The sequence below is a fragment of the Ovis aries genome, chromosome 4, assembly GCF_016772045.2.
Source record: "Ovis aries strain OAR_USU_Benz2616 breed Rambouillet chromosome 4, ARS-UI_Ramb_v3.0, whole genome shotgun sequence".
Lineage (NCBI taxonomy): Eukaryota > Metazoa > Chordata > Mammalia > Artiodactyla > Bovidae > Ovis > Ovis aries.
In genome coordinates this window covers 31,376,299-31,397,681 of record NC_056057.1, presented here as the reverse complement: position 1 = coordinate 31,397,681, position 21,383 = coordinate 31,376,299, and the positions used below count along the sequence as shown (strand labels likewise).

At 40.0% G+C, this 21,383-nt stretch overlaps 1 protein-coding gene across 1 annotated transcript in view; it reads right to left on the bottom strand.

Annotated features, from left to right (window-relative positions):
• DNAH11 (dynein axonemal heavy chain 11) overlaps positions 1 to 21,383 on the bottom strand; it is a 356,503-nt gene that overhangs the window by 210,878 nt on the left and 124,242 nt on the right. Inside the window, exons 33-39 of the mRNA XM_060414536.1 lie at positions 19,237 to 19,393; positions 18,975 to 19,120; positions 13,898 to 14,014; positions 9,342 to 9,480; positions 5,111 to 5,203; positions 3,666 to 3,860; positions 2,753 to 2,830 (exon numbers count right to left, since the gene is read on the bottom strand). Coding sequence (XP_060270519.1) covers positions 2,753 to 2,830; positions 3,666 to 3,860; positions 5,111 to 5,203; positions 9,342 to 9,480; positions 13,898 to 14,014; positions 18,975 to 19,120; positions 19,237 to 19,393 — 925 coding nt within the window. The remainder of the gene's footprint in view (positions 1 to 2,752; positions 2,831 to 3,665; positions 3,861 to 5,110; positions 5,204 to 9,341; positions 9,481 to 13,897; positions 14,015 to 18,974; positions 19,121 to 19,236; positions 19,394 to 21,383) is intronic.

Here is a 21,383-nt window from a genome sequence, read left to right as displayed (position 1 = left end):
TCAGTTTACCTGATTCTTTCAACAGTGTAGACTAGAGAAAGTCACCACCAACTGAGATTTTCAACCAGGTGTGCAAAGTAAAGGCCTGTATATGTTACTCCTATGCATGATGTTAACATCTACTCTGTCTATATTATTTAGATGGTTCTTAAAATTTAGCCTGCATCCAAAGTGCATAAAACGTATTAAAGCAGACTAACAGACCCAGTCTGTTTCTAATTTAGTAGGTCTCAAGTAGGACTGATTTGAGTTCTAACAAGGTCCGAGGTGATGCCTATGATGTTTGTCTAGCTGTACTGTGAGAACTGGTGACTGAGAGCAGTAAGTTCTCAACAGGAGACTCTCTTGACCCGAGGGAGGAGGACCTGCTGCTGGGCATCTTGTGGGCAGAGGCCAGGGATGCTGCTCAATATTCTGCAATGACAGGCCGGCCCCCAAGACAATGACTTAGCAGATCCAAATGTCAATGGTGCTGAAGCTGAGAAACTCTGATCTAGGTAATTGAGGAAAAGAAGCGTTGAGGCTAGGAATTCACAGAATAGATGCTTAACGCCATTTTGCTGTTCAGTCGCTCAGTGTCCGACTCTTTTCAACCCCATGGTCTGCAGTATGCCAGGCTTTCCTGTCCTTCACTATCTCCTGGGTTTGCTCACTCTCACGTCCATTGACTCAGTCACGCTATCCAACTTCGCCATCCTCTGTCGTCCCCTTCTCCTCCAGCCTTCAATCATTGCCAGCATCAGGGTCTTTTCCAGTGAGTTGGCTCTCTGTATCGGGTGGTCAAAGTAGTGAAGCTTCAGCTTCAGCATTTCAGTCTTTTCAATGAATATTCAGGGTTGATTTCCTTCAGAATGGACTGGTTGGATCTCCTTGCAGTCCAAGGGACTCTCAAGAGTCTTCTCCAACACCACAGTTCAAAAGCATCAATTCTTCGGTGCTCAGCCTTCTTTATGGTCCAACTCTCACATCCATACATGACTATTGGAAAAACCATAGCTTTGACTATACGGACCTTTGTTGGCAAACTGATGTCTCTGCTTTTTAATATGCCTAGGTTTGTCATAGTGTTCCTTCCAAGGAGCAAGCCTCTTTTAATTTCATGGCTGCAGTCACTGTCCACAGTGATTTTGGAGACCAAGAAAATAAAATCTGCACTTAATACATATAACCCATGGATGGAGGAGCCTGGTGGGCTGCAGTCCATGGGGTTGCTAAGAGTTGGACACGACTGAGCAACTTCACTTTCACTTTTCACTTTCATGCACTGGAGAAGGAAATGGCAACCCACTCCAGTGTTCTTGCCTGGAGAATCCCAGGGACGGGGGAGCCTGGTGGGCTGCCATCTATGGGGTCTCACAGAGTCGAACACGACTGAAGTGACTTAACAGTAATACATATCTGTTTAATGAACTCAAACAGATGGGTTAACCCAAGATGCCTTAACCCAAATATCGACCCAACTATCCTTGTTTGCTTTCTCTGAAAAGCCATGGCTTTTATTTTAGATATTATCATCCTTATGTCCTCACAGGAGTTTAAAGGACTGACAGACAATTGCCAAATACTTCAGAATACTATGTTGCTAAATAATATGGCCCCAAGCTTTGGTGCTCTAGTTCTATCGGCTTAAGTAAAGGTTGAATAGAACAGAACAATCAGCGAAGCCTGGAGGAAAGAAACTGAATGTCTTAGGAATATTAACCTTCTATTTCTAGAAACCATTAATCTACTGAAAATGACAGAATTTAACTTTATCCTTCCTCTCACCATAGCCCATATCTGAAACTTACTCTAACAAAATAATTACAGGTCTATCAGTTAGTTATCTACTTTAATATTTCCATTATTACATTTTTCACTAGAAAAAGCCCTATACAGCGCCTCCCTTTACAAGTGTACACTTTGAGTCTGATCTAAACATTGGCAAGTTCTATAGACATTCACGCCCTGAAGTCTCATGTGCGCACTACACTTATTTTTAGTCACCGGTTACTAAATACGTTTCTACCCAAGCACCCTCAATTAAAACACATGCAGTTCTGCCTATACCGTCTGCCAAACAAAGAGAGTATGTTTCCAGGACCGTCAGTAAGACCAAACAAAATCAAGCAGTGAACTAAAAATGGGGATAATAACAGCCGTGGACGCTCATCATTGTACAGAGTAAATCACACATCGTGCACCCAGCACAGCGTGTAACAGGTGCCTCAAAAACGCGGCTTTTGCTTCTCCATTGCTTTTCAAGTTTTGCTTTGGCCCTCTAGAGAGTGATATTGAAGAAAAGTATTTGGGCTTTTCTCAGTGATATGGGAAAGAGAAACTAGGATAAACTTGGAAAATATCAGAAAATAGTTTTGACAAATGTGGGTAGGGCAAAACCAATCTTGTAATCTGGGTATCTTATTCTAGAGTCTCTCAATATGTTTACTTTGGACAAAAGAATTCAGGTATATTACTGAAAGATGCATAAGACAGGAGGGCATACATCTCAATGTGTGAATAGGATGCTATCTCACGTGGAAAGCCCAGTCTTCCTTTATTTACTTTCCTTGAGTGCAGTGTTCTACTAATTCCTCTCTCCTCGTCCTCATTATAAAGAAAAAGAGTGTCAACTGATCAGAGAGCAATATTAGAGTCTCAGATTCTAACCTCAAATTATGAGCAAATTCACTGAGGGGAACTCTCAAGTAGGACTGAGTGTAGGCCCCACTCTTAGCCAGTTTTGTTCAAAGCTCACAGGTATTTACCATACCTTACTCTTTCCTGTGCCTGCATTTCCAACGACGAAGACAGAGTGTCGCACAGCCAACAGCTCCTCCAGCTGAACAACCTACAGACCGAACAAGCAGATACTAGTTTCCTTAAAAAAAAAATCTATCCATTTTTGCCCAGTTCTTTCCTTAACAACTCAAGCCAGACCCCACCAGCAGCATTATATTCAGGGAAAATTCAGAGATAACAAGTGCAAAGTATAGTTTCTCCCGGATGTCCCAGTGCAAAATATGGGGATGAGAATGAAGAACAACCATTAGTTAATGAGTCACGGGCTCAGACAGAAGTGAAGTACAGAAGTACTTGGTACATGGCAGGAGTGAGTCTGAAAATTAGTAACACTCATGAACTGTGACCAGAAACAGTATATGGCCAATATCATCTATAACTAATCACATATCCTCAGAAGCATCTAAAACAGATGCCCTTTATGTATGTCAACACTCATGTATATTCACTATCTCCCAAATGAGCAAGCATATGCACAAGCCTTTGAGAAGTCAGATGATGTCATACATATGGACATTTCTCCCCGCTTACAAACATGTGCTAATGATTTCATTACTTCCACCCTTTCTTAAGATGGAGACAAAAGATAGCAAAATTAATTTTTGCTGCACATCAGCAAGGAGTTTTATAAACTAATGAAAAGTCTGTTCATATTGAAAACCATGACTTAATCATATCTGTATATGTTCACCTTCTCACAAATGGGATGATATTTATATTTACTTTAGTAAAGACTTCCACATTAGAATGCTGTAAATGTGTATCAAGAGCATCTTAAGGTCAGTGGAATATGTAAGGTGATGTTTTGGCTGAGTATCCCGTCACTGCAGTTATGCGCACTGAATATCCCAAGGGCTGCCATGACAAGGGAACTCTCCTTTCACCTTGAGGATGAAGCTTTCCTCAGGCTGCAGGCGCAGCTCCACAGTGGACTGCCTGACCATCTGTTCAAAGTGGGGTGCTCTCCTCCGGGGCACATCCAGGGATGGAAACAGGTCACCAATGAGGCCCCAAAACACAGAGGTGTCATCAGTCACTATTTTAGGCATATTGAAGTCCCTTAATGCTCTCATGAGTACCTAGAAAGGAAGACAGAAAACTTTTCATAAAAAAGCTGATACAAGGTCTAACAGCTAAAGATGTTATTTTTAATTTTCATATCTACATCATGAGATAGATCCTGTTCTCTATTAGAATGGCATTCTATCTACAGGGAGGGCAACTGCTTAAAAGGTCACATATCAGAACAGGAGAGAACTCTGCTCATACCATGGGTAACCTCAGACTAAAGCCAGCCAAAGGGCCCTGTCCCTTCCTTGACAATGTCTGGATCTTAAGACAAGGTCTGAGGTGCTTCTCTCTGTAATCCTCAAACTCTAGGATATAAATTCACCAGTCCCATCAGATCATTTTATTCAAAATACTCTGAAAATCTCAGAATGATCATTTTCAGCTTGGGTTTTTCTTCTGTATTGGTTGAAAACCAAAGAAGGCTTCAGATATTGAAAGCAGTAATATGAACATCAGGATGACTTTCACACAAAGAGGTAAGTGTCCCAACAAAAATAAAAATATAGCAAGAAATAGCAAGAAAACAAATGACAGTCTTGACCCAATCATGAATTGTGACTGAGAGGAAGAGAAAGATTAGAAAAAAAGAAGTAGAAATTTATATGATAAATATCCCTTAACATGAAAAGAAACTAAAAGGAATAGACCTTTTTTCAAAATTGCAAGCCATACTGAATCTACACAAAGGCTGTATATTAATTACCCTCACTACTTGTTTAATAGAGAAAAGTGCACAATGTGGATGTTATTGTTTTTCCCCATGAAGGAGACTGGAACATCCCCTTGTTTCTCTAAGTAACTGGTTAAATTTCATTGGTGTCGGGCAAGCATCCTTCCTGTTGCTTTCTTCCTGTCCATCCCATGAAATGAACATACTTTCTTCCATTAGATTATGTCTTCATTGACATTTTTAGGATTAGTATCCCAACTCAATCAGATTTTCTAAATGCTCCTCAGAGAAAATCAAACAGTGATTACTGAATTGTTTATGACTGTCCAAATACTTTTTGTGGCTGATATTTCAAAAGCACTTATAAAATCACATTTCCTTTCATATATTCATATCCTTTTTACTCAAAAATACGTGCGGTCTTGTATAACGTAAGAGATGTCAGTCCTTAAAATATCCTGTATTAAAAATAGATGTGATCCTTTTTTAAAGTTGTGATATGTATAACCCACCATCCATACATACACTTTTCTTTGTACGAAGCCATTTAGTTATTCACTCAACAAAATCATATTAGCACTGCAGTACCTGATCTTCAGGTCTATTTTTATCTCCTCGTTTCAGAGAGCCAGCTACAACCAAGACAGATTTAATAGCACGAAGTCCCCAATCATAATGATCCTAAAATCAAAACACAAATACATTCTTTCAAAAATTTTATGAGGGACTCAGATTTCCATTCCAGAAGGAAGAGCTTAAGGCTATAAGAATTCACTTACGCACGCATCTTGACAATGTAAAGTAATATTTTTCTCCCCTCCTTGAAACTTAAAAAATCATGTCCCTTCACTGTCCTGTTTCTTTTGCCTGATTCTCTGCCTCTGTCAGCAGATCTCTTCTTTCTATGGTGTTTAGCTGCAGTATTTGCCCAAGGCTCCACCTGCCTACCTCCCTCTCTTCTCTCAATAAACTTGCCAACTCAGGGGTACAATTACTCCCACGTTTTACCTCCAACCACAAGCACGCTCCTCTCGTCCACCTGGAGCCCTGCTATTCTATCTCCTCCTGGCCCTGGATCTCTAATCTCCCTCTTTACTCTCTCTCTACAAAAAAATTTATTGGACTACAGTTGATTTACAATGTTGTGTTAGTTTCAAGCATACAGCAGAATGAGTCAGTTATATGTATACATGTATCTACTCTTTTTAAGATTATTTTCGCATATAGATCATTACAGAATATTGAGTAGAGTTTCCTGTGTATACTTATTCAGTGGCTCAGTGGTAAAGAACTCACCTGCAGTGCAGAAGACACAGGTTTGATCCCTGTGTGGGGAAGATCCTCTGGAGAAGGAAATAGCAACTCACTCCAGTGGAAAATCCCATGGACAGAGGAGCCTGGTGAGCTACTCTCCATGGGGTCACAAAGAGTTGGACATGACTTAGCAATTAAATAACAACATACAGCAGGTCCTTATTAGTTACCTATGTTATACATAGTAGCATATATATGTCAATCCCAGTCTTCCAATTTATCCATCTGGCCACCTTACTCCCTGGTAACCGTAAGTTTGTTTTCTACATCTGTAACTTTATTTCTATTTTAAGTTAAGTTATATCTATTTTAAGATAAGTTTATTTCAACCCTTTTTAAGATTCCACATATCAGTGATACCATATGATGTTACCTGCAGGTAAAGAGCGGAGGAGGGATAAATTGGGAGATTGAGATTGGCATACACACTACTGTATATAAAACAGATAACTAATAAGGACCTACTGTACAGCCCAGAGAACTCTACACAACACTCTATAATGGCCTATATGGGAAAGGAATCTAAAAAAGAGTGGATATAACAGATTCGCTTTGCTGTACACCTGAAACCAACTTCAGCCCAATAGAGTATTTTTAAAATACATTCAATGATTAAACCGATACCACTTTGAAACTTTTGCATTATCTCTGCCCAAGATTTCTTCACGGGCTCTGAGCTCCTGGAGCACAGATCCTCTGTTGCCTTTTTGCCTTCTAGGCCCTAGCGTGGTGCAATGCACAGAGCAGGGACCTCGGGAAAGACATTCTGCTTCAACTGAGAGGTTGTTTATAAATGGCCTTCTATCTACAACCACACAGAAACAGCCCTTCTCTCTAATGTCTCCTGGCTATGCCTGAGAGAAAGGCATTTAACCTCTCCAGGTCTTACTATCATTATCTATGAAAAGGCAGATGGAAGTATTCACCCACTTTACAAGGTTGTTGGGAATAAAACCAGTCATAGCCTTGTGAGCAGTGGAGCAACACATGTAAGTATAAATACGCCCTTCAATCCATTAGTAGATAATAAAATCAATGTAGTGGGTCTCAACCATCATTTGTGTTGGTATTAAAATAGAAAATAATGCAATGGAAAATACCACAGTGCACTGAAGAAGCACTTGGTGAAGATTTCTGTTTCGGTTGTTGTCTGGGTGCGTGTGTGTGCGCGCATATGTGTGTATACTGAGTCTCAATAGAAAAAAGTATTTTTTACCGTGGGTCACAGCAAAAATCATTTCAAAGCCACTGATATAGAAAGAACTAGGGCTTGAGGAGGGAAAGAAGGGGGAAGAACCAACATTTGGAGGCCATAGAGACTGGGGAGGGAGTAAGTCACTGCAGTAAAACTATTAAAGAGGAGAAAGTATGAAAGATACTAGTACTCCACAGCAGTACTATTTACAATAACAAATACAGGAAGCAGACTGACTACCCACGGACAGAAGAACGGATAAAGAAGATGTGTACACGCATTTACACAATGGAATACTTCAGCAACAAAAAGTAATGAAATAATGCCATTTGCAGCAACATGTATGGCCTTTGAGATTATCACGCTAAGTAAAGTAACTCAAAGAAAAACAAATCTCACAGGATGTCACTTACATGTTGAATCTAAAATATGACACAAATGAGCTTATTTATAAAGCAGAAACAGACTCACAGACATAGAAAAACAAACTTACAGTTACCCAAAGGGAAAGGGGTGGAGGGAGAAGTAAGAAATAGGAGCTGAGATTAGAAGACACAAATTACTATATATCAAATAGATAAACTGAACAAAGTCCTACTGTAGCACAGAGTACTATAATCAACATCCTTTAATAACCTATAATGGAAAAAAATATGAAAAAGATTACATAGACACGTGTGTGTGCTTGTGTGTATAACTGAATCACTTCTGTACCACAGTAACTCAACACTATAAATCAACTATATTTCATCAACACTGTAAATCAACTATATTTCCATTTTTTTTTAAAGGTGACTTGATGACATGCCTAAACATTTCAACAGCGCAAACAACTGTTAAAATAATCTTCATCATTTTCATTATGTTATTCCTTTAGTCAAAAATATCCACTGATTTTTCTAAAATCTATTCCTACAGCTTAGAAAACTATCAGGATTGTGTCCCTAACTCAGCTTCTCTCCTGGATGAATTTCTTCCCCCTCATTTCCTCCCTGAGGCTTCTCTGAGTTGAAAAATTCTTTCCTTGCCTGTTCTGCCTTTACTCCCAACATCTTCCTCCTCTAATCTTGGCTGCTGGTGTCCAAGAAAGGATTAGAAAGGACTGAATTCAAATCATGTTCCCACCACTTATTACTCATGAGCTTCAGAGAGGTAATTGACTCAGTTTCCTCATCTGTAAAATGGAACGAATAAGACTAAGCTCATAGCGTTTTCATCAAGATAATAAAGATAATACACGGTCCCTATTCTGTAAATACCGGTTCCTTTTTTCTTGAAACTATGACATGTTTTCTCATCCTCCATTTCTTTCTAAGTTTTATGTCATGTATACTAAATCTCCTAAATAGATCTTTTTAAGACAGAAATCTGAGTGTTTCATTTGTTCCGTGTTTATCCCATTCATCATCATCAGCAACAAATTTATTATTTGAATACAGTAAATGCTCACTAAATGTTTACGTATGGTACTGGGAATGCAGTATGGTTGTGACTACATGTATCCTGGATCCAGTAACACTGCTTTCTTCTGATATTTTTCCATTATAAAATTAAAATGGTTTCATTGAAAAAATGTATATATCATCATAAACAATAAGGAAAAATTCTAAAATACAATCTTATTACCCAGAAACAAATGTTAAAAGTCACAATGTATTTCCAGTCACTTTATACATAAAACACACTCAAACTATAGATCACATCTAGAGTTTGGTATACTGCTTCACTTCATATGACACTGTCATCAACATTTTCCACACGCATTTGCCTCTCAGACTTTAAATTTCATCCCAACAAGGGATAATTTTATATGAAATTTGGCCCATTTCAGAGACTAAGGAATTGCAGAGCAAAAATAAACACAAAAAAGCCAACTCTACCTTCAAAGAAAGAACTACCAACAAAATGAGAAACTCTTTAACACTTCTCGACGGTTCTTCAGAAAATCAGCCTTCCCTGGGTCTTATGAACACTCCCATCATCTTTCTCCGGAAAATAACATTCCCACCAAGAAAGAGAGGCATCATAAAACTCATATCTAATTATAGCACTGATAACATTTAAAAACAATCACATAGCCCATTGATAAAACTGTATTAAATAAATATAAAACCTTCCAATTTGTCTCAAGGATTTAATTTTTTTAACATGAGGAACTGTAAAGCATAGATTTTCAAAATTTAAGGGAAAATATCAAATTATTCCTAAACATCTAACTGTAATACGAGTGATAAATTACCCAGCATCTATACTTCAGAAGCTGTTTTAATGGGGTGTAACAACTGGGAAAAAGCACCAAAAGACCCTCACCTGCTTGGACAGGAGCTCCTGGCAGAGTGTGTACAGTGTGATAAATTTGCGGGCTAACGAGCGCGCGTCCACAAAACCCTCAGCAACTAACAGGATTTCACAGATTAGCTCAATGTCTGGGGCCACCATGGCACAGGGTCTACAAAGTAAACATGAAATTTTGTTTTAAAATGTGATAAGGAAATAAGTACAAATTGCTGAAACCAAGTGATTAATGCATACCCACATTCTAGCCATTCCCAAGCAGGTCACAATTAACTCTGTCAATCACAGCTAACAAGACCCTTCACTTCAACTAAAAAATGCCCAGGAGCTACTGGATACATAGACAAAGGTGGAAAATCTGAAAATGTCAGAAGCACACGTGTAGGAGTTGAAGGGAAACCTGTGAGTACATTCAGTAAACTTCCATTGTAAGTTGTCACTGCAGAAATGTAAGTGATGTTTTGTGCTAGAAGTCAGCCTTCATCTGTGGCCAGTGCTGTGCTGGTAAACAGTTAACGACTCTCCAAAAATGGCACTTGCTGACTTTCAAGCAATCAGTACTTCCACCATGGCTGATTTCATCTACCAACACAGTGTCACTGAACGTGGAGCTGGCACGAAATGAGCTTGCACACCACCGTACACACACGACAGACACAAAGTAACCTAACAGCGTAAGTGTTACTAAAATAGAGGAAACTAACTAAGAAACCATGAATTTGGGTGTTTATCATCTTTGTCTTTCACAGATGTTATTTAGTCAAAAGTTCACATAATTTAGCTTTTTATTAGTACCTGTACTGAACAACCACCTCACAAAATTCATGACAAGTTAATCATCAGCTCTTACAAGCTTACACTAGTCATTTGCAACACTGCTTGTGGCCAGCTTGACTAGATTTTTAAGAAGAAAACTTACCAAAAAATAACTTTCAAATTCCCTTTTTTTGGGGTGGGGGACTTTCAAAAAGTCCTCATAAGACAATTGCCATGAAAAGCAACATTTGAAAAAATTCCACTCAACTGAAGTTCAATGCCAAGAAGGAGCCAGAGTAAATAGGTAAACAAGCCTGAATCTTAGACTTTTTAAAGCATGTATTTTATGGCTCGTATCCCAGTCACATTTACCCATCTGTTTTTATAAGCGTTATTATGGTCTACTGTGCACATGCCTAATTTATCATCCTAAAAACTCCCGAGTCTCTCTGGATCTATGTTATTGACTACCCCTACCTAAAGTAGCCCCACAATTTTCCCCACAGTTTCTAAGTAAATACATGACAGAAAAGGCTAGCAAATTTGTTTAACTGGTACTTCCACAAATATTGCCAACTAATACTCAATGAGTATTCTGCGTACCATAAGGGATGCTACAGCTTTTCTGCACTTTCTCACTTAATTCTCTCAGCTGCTCTTGTCTGTACTTTACTGAGTGCAAACTAGAGTTCTGAGCAGTACAAGCACACGACTGAGGCCACATGCTGGCTAAGCAGTGGAGCCATGATACTTAAGGCTCAGGCACGCTATCTCCATTCATGAATACTACAGGCATTACCCAATCATCCTTCACACTTTGCTGAGATTAACACTTGTCCCATACACAACTGATGCTGCACTTATTTAAGCCAAATTTATGAAGACTTCCCAAAATAATTTCCAAATTTTAAGACCCAAATGAAAACCTGTACAAGATGAACTGGAATACAAATATAAAAAAACTGGAAAGATCTATAATTTTCAAATGGAAATATTCTGCAATTACTACATTTATTTCCAGGACAGTTATTCTCTAGAATTTTTTTTTCCAAGGAAAAAGAGACATTATAAAATTGCTATTGCATTAAATTGCATTATAAAATTGCCGGAGAGAAAGCTATTATATGAGAAAGCAAAGACATTCACTAAAGGGTATTAGAATAACTGAATAATGGGGAAAAGAATTCTGTTTAAATACTCATTTCATGTTACCTACCAAAATAAGACCTTAATAGATGAAGTACATTTAAAAAGTCATACTCTAAAATTTAAAAGAAAATACAAATTAAATATACTTAAACATCTAGATGGATGGACAAGCAAATTTTAAGCTTGATAGAGTCGAAAGAAATCACACTAAAAACTACAGAGGTTCTTCTGTTCTATGTGAAGTAGTATATTATTTTGAAGGTAGACTGTGAACAAAGACACAGCTGACAAACATGAAAGAACTTTTAAAAAATAAAACTGATAAGCCTCCAGCTCATCAAGAAAACAAATGGAAATAAGATACAAATTACCCTTATTAGACATGGATGTCAGGACATCACCAGAGATAATAAGAGAATATTAGGAACAAATTAATGCCAGTAAATTCAACAGTTTAGACAATTCAAGAAAAAAAATCTATATCTATTAAAGAAACTGAATTGATCACTAAAACGATTCCAACAAAGAAAAATCTAAGTCCAAGTATATATAAGGCTTCACTGATTTATTCTATCAAACAGGGGATAAACAATACCAACGCTACAAAACTCTGAAGAAAATAGAGAAGGGAACATATGTCAAGTCAGTCATGGGGTCAGCATTACCTGAGTGCCAAAACCAGATGAAGATATGACAAGAAAGGATGCTACAGACCAACATCCCTCATGGCATTGATTTTAAAATCTTCAACAAAATAGTGATAAATTAAATCCAATAACACAGATAAAAATAACATCTCCTGAGCAGGTGGAGTTTATCTCAGGGATGCAACGCTTAAGAACTGTGCAGTATCTGAGCAATCAATGAATACAGTTTGACACATCAACAAAAGAGAAGGGAGTCAGATGAAAACTTTAAATATATATATATATATCTAAAAGAAACATAGTGGAAAAAATTTGCAACCTGTGGTGAGTCAAATGGTCTTAACTAGGATATTTCTAAAAACCATGAAACAAATTGAAAATTATATTTCATTGAATTTAAAACTATTTTTAATGGACACCATTAAGAACATGAAAAAGGAAGTCATAAATGGAGGGGAAAATACTTGCAATGTGTGTATTCAACAAAGAAACTGTATGCAGAATACAGCACTTCGCAAAGAGGGTACGGGAATGGCAGTAAGGTACATGGAAAGACGCTCAGCATCATGAGCCATCATGGAAATGCAAGGTAAACCCACAGTGCTATACCTCCTCCTCATCAGGCTGGTTAAAGCCAAAAAGACTGATAATATCAGGTTTTTACAAGAATGTAGAAGAAGTGTTCTGTATTGATGGTGAGGGTCTAAAATGGTACAGCCATCTTAGAAAACAGATTTGCAGCTTTTAATAAACTCAAACATACACTTGCCATTTGACTTACCAATTCCACTCATAGATATCTACCCCCAAGAAACACGTATTCACACGAAGACTACACATGAATGCTCACAGCAGCTTTCTTCATAATTGTCTCAAACTGGAGACATGCATCAACCAGAGGCTATCATGCCTCTCCAACAGGAGCAAAAAAGAACAAACTGCTGATGCCCTGGATGACTCTGACAAATCTCCAGGTCATAATGTTCAAGGAAAGAAGACGACACAAATGAGTCCATACAGCATGGCTTCATTTACATCAACTCTAGGAAAGACAAATTTAACCTTGAGTCACAGAAAGCACATCAGTGACATGGGGGATCAACTTCAAAGAGAACTTCCAGGGGTGTCGGAAACATCCCACATCTTTTCCAGCAACTGGATACTTAGGTGGGTGCATTTTACTGCAGGAAACAAAGCTGATTTAAAACATGAGTCAAACAGAATGGGTTCAGATGTAACAGCACAGGGGCTCTGACAGACTGCCCTAAGTGTATCAACTGGCAGAGTATGTTTGGAAAGCAGGTTGTCACCATTCGCCGAGTAATTCTACATGTAGAAATCTATTCTGGCTAATAAAGCTGCAATAAGGATAATGCTTCATGTGAAGGGATGTTTACAGCCTGCTATTTTGTGATCATAAAGAACTGAAAAGAAAAACACAAGCCCTACACGTCACACAATAGGGAATGGTTAAGAAGATTATGGATGAGCCAAGGGACAGACCATTTTGGAGCTACAAAGAAATGGTATTTCTAAAGAATTTTCAGTAATATGACAAACTACTTATGTCAACACATTAAATGAGAATTAAATGAAAATCATGCCTCATCTAATAACTTAAACTCATAAAACAGGAATTATGAGACTAGAAAAAATATAACAATCATATTTCTAGGTGATAAAATAATTCTTTTCTTTATTCAGTTTCATATTTTCCAAATAGTCTATACTTTGTGAAAATTATATTCATAATAAATATCATTATAAATATAATAAGAGCTAGTATTAAATGTTCAATGTACCATGTAACTTTTATGTAACAATTTTGAGGTCTGGTTTCATATTTCACAAGAGTTAGTTTACCATGGTGAAAGTTCTCTCTATAAAGGGATCAAAAAAAAACAATAAGGGGTTTTCCATAGAAATTCTTGAGTAAAAACAAATCATTTAACAGTGCAAACCAGCAACGTTAGGTGGCATGAGCGCTCCAGATGCTAAACCACAAAGCATAACACTTGCCTGAAAAGAGCCTTGAGATTTTCTGGTAATTCAGTTCGACCAGCATATCCTGGGTTCATAGTGATAAATATTCCGACTGATGGCTTCAGTATGATAGCTTCGCCAAGAAATACAAATCTACCAGAACAAGAATGCTGATGGAATTAAATGTGTTCATTGAATATCAATGCACATTGACAAATGCAAACCACTGCAAAATGCAAATTATTATTAGGAAGCTGTTTATGCTGTGTAATTTTCTTTAAAATTCATAAGCATACATATTTTGAATATCTTGAAGCATGTTTATTAAAAATACACTCCCTTCCCCCAAAGGAATTACAAGTATGGCAAATATTCCTTTGTATTTTAGCATGGCCAGTGTGCTAGAATATAAAATGAGGACTTGACTACTTTAACAGTTAATGAAAGGTTATGCCATCTTGGACTTCAACATCGGCTGCAATTTCTTGAATGTGATGTGGTACAGATGAAGAATGTCCAACTCAGAGAAGAAAGGGACTTTTTGTTCAGTCATTACCTTGTCTGTGTGCTCACCCTCCATCTCTCCTTCCCTCCCATTTATTCAACAAATATCTACTGACCACCATTGAGAGGTGGGATTCCCAGGTGATGCTAGTGGTAAAGAACCCACCTGCCGATGCAGGAGACATAAGAGATTGTGGGTTTGATCCCTGGGTTGGGAAGATCCCCTGGAGAAGGGCATGGCAACTCACTCAAGTATTCTTGCCTGGAGAAGGGCATGGCAACTCACTCAAGTATTCTTGCCTGGAGAATCCCATGGACAGTGAGGTGTGGAGGGCTACAGTCCATGGGGTCACACAGAGTCAGACACAACTGAATACTGTGGTGCTTATGACAGCTAGCTCTGGGGCCAGATTGGGAGCATTCAGAGACCAGATATATCACTTTAGGCACATTCCATTCCCTCATCTAATACAAAAGGCGGGGAAGATAATAATAATATTATCCACTTTACTGGGTTATATGATGATTAAAAGAGATTATGTATATAAATGGCTAAGAGTACAGTGTCTGCATGTGTGTGCGCGCCTGCTTAGCTGCTCAGGCATGTCTAACTCTTGGCGGCTTCATGGACTGTAGCCTGCTAGGCTCCTCTGTTCATGGGATTTCCCAGGCAACAGTGCTGGAGTAGGTTGCCATTTCCTCCTCCAGGGGATCCTCCCGACCCAGGGATCGAACACATGTCTCCTGCATTGGCAGGCAGATTCTTGACCACTGAGCCACTAGGGGAGGCTGTACAGTACCTGGACGATGGTAAATACTCAACAGATGTCAGTTATAACTATGGCTGTGTTCAGAAAGCTTTAACAGGACCATTAGGCTGTTGAAGGCCAGGGAGATGGAACATAAAGGCCTGTAGGAACCAAATGGAAGGACAAGCAGAGGGAACTTTCACATAGGGGTAAACGAAACACCCCCTTCGTGGAGCACTGTCTTGTGGCAGAGGGGCTTGTGTAACTCAGTGAAGCTATGAGCCATGCCATGCAGAGCAGAGTTCCACTGGGGGAGGGAATGGCAGCCCACTCCAGTATACTCGCTGTGAGAGCATCATGAACAGAAGCATCAACACCCTCAGATATGCGGATGATACCACTCTAATGGCAGGAAGCAAAGAGGAACTGAAGAGCCTCTTCATGAGGCTGAAGGAGGAGAGTGAAAGAGCTGACTTAAAACTAAATCTTAAAAAAAAACCTACGATAATGGCATCTGGCCCCACTGCTGCTGCTGCTAAGTCGCTTCAGTCATGTCTGACTCTGTGCAATACCATAGACGGCAGCCCACCAGGCTCCCCCGTCCCTGGGATTCTCCAGGCAAGAACACTGGCGTGGGTTGCCATTTCCTTCTCCAATGCACGAAAGTGAAAAGTGAAAGTGAAGTCACTCAGTCGTGTCTGACTCCTAGCAACCCCATGGACTGGCCCTATTACTTCATGGCAAATACAAGAGGAAAAGGTGAAGTAGTGACAGATTTCCTCTTCCTGGGCTCTAAAATTACTGAGGATGGTGACTACAGCCATGAAATCAGAAGACGACTGCCTCTTGGCAGAAAAGCTACGATAAACCTAGACAGCATGTTGAAAAGCAGAGACATTACTAAAACGGACTGACAAAGGTCTGTTTAATCAAGGCTATGGTCTTCCCGGTGGTCACGTACGGCTGTGAAAGCTGGACCATAAAGAAGGCAGAACACCAAAAACTGATGCCCTTGAACTGTGGTGCTGGAGAAGACTTCTGAAAGTCCCTTGGACAGCAAGGAGATCCAACCAGTCAATCTTAAGGGAAATCAACCCTGAGTATTTGTGAAAAGGACTGATGCTGAAGCTCCAGTATTTTGGTCACCTGATGTGAACAGCTGACTCACTGGAAAAGTTCCTGATGCTGGAAAGATTGAGAGCAGAAGGGGAAGAGGGCAGCAGAGGATGAGATGGCTGGATGGCATCACCAGTGCAGTGGACATGAACTTGGGCAAACTTTGGGAGATGGTGAGGAACAGGGAGGTCTGGCGTGCTGCAGTCCATGGGGTCGCAATCAGTCAGACACAACTGGGCAACTGAAAAACAGCAGCAGCAAGTGAAACACACATAAGGCTTTCTCTTGTTGAGAACCTGCGGGGCTGAAGTGGCTAAGGACCTGGGCCACTTAGGGATAAGAGAATGCCAATTTTAGGATTGTTTCTTAGATGCTAGACAATGATGAGGAGGTGGACTGTGTACAGTCAAGGTACAAATGGAGAAATCTTCATTCCCAGAGGGTCAGGCTGGGGAAGGCAGACGGGCCTGGCAGGCAGCTACGGCAGCAGGACAGGTGGGTGGCTGAGCGCTCTGCCATCACTCAGAGCAGGGACAGCCACGTGTCAAGGGCAGGGACCTCAGGGTGAGGGGCTGGGGGGAGACAGCAAGATGCTGGAAGGCTTTGTGTCTGAGGCACGGTCTCATCCCTCAAATCCTCAAATGGAAAGAGAATGTAAGAGAACTCAAGAAATCAAGAAGGAACCTAGCAGTCTGTACCTGGACCAGCATGAGGATGATCAGCTCACATATATGCACACAGAGAGACAGAGGAGACCCTGGTTGGGAATTTTCACAAGTCCTTACATTGATCAGTTATCTCACTCTCTGTAAGAAAGGATGGCCTCAAAGGCATCTGGGTTACATCGAATGAGGAGATTTTGACTAAACGCTAAATCAAATGTCTGGAAATCACAGGGGAATAACCTCACTTCTGTAGCATACCATTAGGTCAGGGGCAGGTAAGGCAGCAGACACGTGGTAAATACAGGAAGCTGTTTTCCCAGAGCCATGTGGCAGAAGGACTGAGAATTTTCCTAGAAGGTAGAAATATTCAGATGTATCTAAACTAACTAGAAACTTCTGTAATTGGTTCACAGTTTCAAGGGACTGGATGACCCTTCCCTGATGGGAGACTGACATTTTTATGGATAAAACAGCTAGCTGAGCAAAAAACCCTAAAAATGGGCATCAATGGGTAGGCCAGATACATGAGATGGCAATTTATACAAAAAATGGTACAAAGAAAACCATAACTGGGTACTGCAATACTGATTTCCCAAACAAATCCATCAAACCCTAAGTCCCACTCGTTCTGTCTCTCGGAGTGTGGCATCAAGTTATGAAGTGATTAGGTTCTAGATCTATTTGACCCAAATAACTGGAAGAATGTGAGGGTGTATTCTACTGGGACAAGACAAATAATAATATAGGTGTTAGTTCAAGGACCAAGATTTTGACTTTGGAGCTATTAAATATGATAGGCCAACGAGACTTCAAACTGAGTCCTAAGATGCCCCAAGACAATTGCTGACATTGTCTATGTAAGTCTAGATATCAGAGAAAGGAGATCTGGGCAGCCAGTAGCCAGCACCATTGATACGGCGTTGAAAGCCATGAGGCTAAATGAGGTGATCAAGGAATGAATAGAGACAGAGGAAAGAAGAGGCCCAAAGATTGTGACATCCTAAAGGAATGTCAGTCCTAAAGGAAAATCAACCCTGAATAATCACTGATGGACTGATGCTGAAACTCTAATACTTTGGCCACCTGATGCAAAGAAAGATTGAAGGTAGGCAGAGAAGGGGGAGATAGAGGATGAGATGACTGGATGGCATCCCCGACTCAATGGACATGCTGCTGCTGCTGCTAAGTCGCTTCAGTCGTGTCTGATTCTGTGCGACCCCATAGACGGCAGCCCACCAGGCTCCCCCATCCCTGGGATTCTCCAGGCAAGAACACTGGAGTGGGTTGCCATTTCCTTCTCCAATGCATGAAAGTGAAAAGTGAAAGTGAAGTTGCTCAGTCGTGTCCGACTCTCAGCGACCCCATGGACCACAGGCTACCAGGCACCTCCGTCCGTGCGAGGTTCCAGGCAAGAGTACTGGAGTGGGGTGCCACTGCCTTCTCTGCAATGGACATGAGTTTGAGCAAACGCTGGGAGACAGTGAAGGACAGGGAAGCCTGGTGTGCTGCAGTCCATGGGGTCACAAACAGTTGGACATGACTTAGCAACTGAACAACAACACTGACATGGTGCTTTGTGTCAGGCACTTGCCCAAGTGCTTTGCATTTAATTCTCACGATAATCTGTGAGATGGATACTATGCTTCCCTTCATTTTATAGTCAAGAAGAAATCAGCAAACGAGCAGCCCTGAGGGCGAGGGAAAACTGGGAGGATGTGGGATCTTGGAACCTATGTGAAGAAAGTATATCATGGAGAAGGGAGAGATGGTGTCAAATGCTGCCAGAAGGTCAAGTAAGATCAGGACTGAGAATTGATAACGGGATTCAGTGTTGCGGAGGGTGTTTATTCTGTAAGTAAAGTAATGTGATACACCTTTCTTGTATTCAACACTCAAACACCACTGCAAAGACACGGGGGGTTATTCAAAATAAATCTTCACAATTAACCAGTCCCTCTCATTCTATCCACCTCGCGGGACAGGGAGGGGCGGTCAGAGGCTGTGGAGATGAGGTCTCCTCTATTGCTCCATGGTGCTCTTTCTACTTGGAACAGCAGGAAGAAGCCACGTGCCACTCACCTCTCCTTCCTGTTTCTGATGGCATCGTGTATCATTTTCACTTGCACTGACACCACTGACAGAACTTCCACGGAGATTCGATTGAACTCGTCAAAGCAGCCCCAGGCTCCTGTCTGCACCAGTCCCTTATAGATGTTTCCTATGGACTAAACGATGGAGTGAAGCATTAAGAACTTGTTAACAGAAAAGAGTTTTAGTGTATTAGCTTGAGTCATTCCAGATGAGGAATAATACTATTAGGCTGCATCACTTTATAACCTACTTTGTAGTCCATCTGCTCTGAACAGTTGAACACATAGACCATCATGCCAAGCGCACGGCCAAGATCTTTGGTGGTTTCTGTTTTCCCTGTTCCAGCCGGGCCAGCTGGAGCCCCGCTCATGGTGAGATGAAGGGACTGAGTTAGAGTAATGTAACACCTTTAAGCAAAAGAAGACACAAGCATTACTATTTTATACGAGATTCCTAGAAAAAGTGAAGGACAATCCAATATTTTTCTAAGTTTAAGAAGCTATGGTCCAGAATGTAGCTGTAATACAAAATGTTGACATGCCTCTGATTTGTTCATGGTAAAAGTCAGAATAATATTGTAACAAATTTAATTTCAGGTTGGCTGTTTAAAAATAATAGAGAAGAAGGCACTGCATTATCTCATTTCCGAAGAGCTGTGTATTTGAATACAAATGACACTTAATTTGTAATGCTCTTGAATTTCTGATATTTCTAGGTAAACATACTATTAATATGGCAGACAACATTTCAATATTGCTTATAAAAGAAAAATAGGAATCTTGGATGATGAAGAATTAAACACTTCATATTTTAATAAATACATTAAGAGATGAGATGTACAAATATATACAAATACAAAGTATGCAGATAATATATACCTATTTCACTACACAAAGCAAATATGACATAGACAATTTATTACATTAAAATGTATTCAGAAATTCATTTCGAATGTGTTGTGTGTGTTTAGACTATGATAATACTTATTTTTGCAGGAAAGATTCAGATTCTTAGCCTAAGGAAAAATATGCTAAGACAGAATTTAACACTTGTAAAAGAAGGAAAACTAATACCTGGCCAGGACCTAACATGGGGTTTCTGCAGATTGATGAATTATCTTTGTTTTAGTACAGACAGGGGATCTAGTGGGGGTACCCAGGACTAGTGTCTACTCTGCCATGCATCAAATGGTAACCTTAAATTGCATTTCTGACATCAACCTGCCTCAGTGTTTTCCTCCATAAAATGAGGTTTATTTTAGGGTTATATTAAGAAAGCCAACTCAATGAGGTGGCCAAGTGGTGAAAGCAATGGACGGCTAAGAAAGCCAAAGGTGAATGCCTTAAAAATTCAAAGTACTATGCAAATTGACGTAATTACTTATGGAAATTGCAAGAGTTTCTATTTTTTACAGCCATCACATTTCAGAGCATCTTACAATGAATATGGAGTTGAAAGATCCCTGGCCTAGCAATTATAGCACTTTTTCCACTGCAGACTATGCCCTAGCAATCTTTTCCTGTGGTTCCAAGTTCCACTGGGCCTACGACCACCTATATGCTACAGACTACATTTTCTCCCTGCCTTCCAGCCAGGAGCAGCCAAGTGACCAAGCTCCAACCAGTGTGATATGCACCGAAATGAGCATGTACACCCTAGGATGCCTCCTTGGAGATGTTTTTCCCTTTTTCCATGAAATGAAGTAAGTGTTCAAGCCATGTGTAGCATGTTGGCCACCCGGAAGCCAATACTGCTGAACCACCCTCCTCGGGAATGTCACCCAACTGAGACCCCAGCTTCCATGCTATTGAGGCCCTTATATTCCAGGTCTTTCTATAAAAGCAGCTTAGCCTGTGCCCCAGGAAACAGTCCACCTGTGTTTCAGCCCAAGTCTCTCAGTTACAAACTGGGTGACCTGGGTCTCTGAACCCACCCACATAGGGGAGAAGGAGATGATATTTTTCCAGCCTACCACACTAAGGGGAGGTCAACACGAATCAGGACATAATGGAAGTATTTGCAAGGTATCATTGTGTTAATGTAAACTATTAGTAAATAATCCTAAGAATGAAATGGGAGAGAAATGAACATAATGTGAACATCTTATACAGCCCTATTCACTCTATAAAAGGAATATTAATTTTCCTTTTTACTTCTAAATAAATCTCATAGTGATTTTCAAATTGGAAAGTTAATATGCTATTGGTCCTCCCTATTGATAGACTTTAAAACGCCTCTTCCCTTTTGTCCTGTACCCTGTATCCTTCTCTATTTACAATGACATGGATACAGCAGATTCTAGGCATTTGCAGTTTTGACAATACAAGTGATTTTGTCAGGCTACAGATTTTAATTTCTCACACTGAAATTAACCGGATAGTGAACACTGACTTTAGT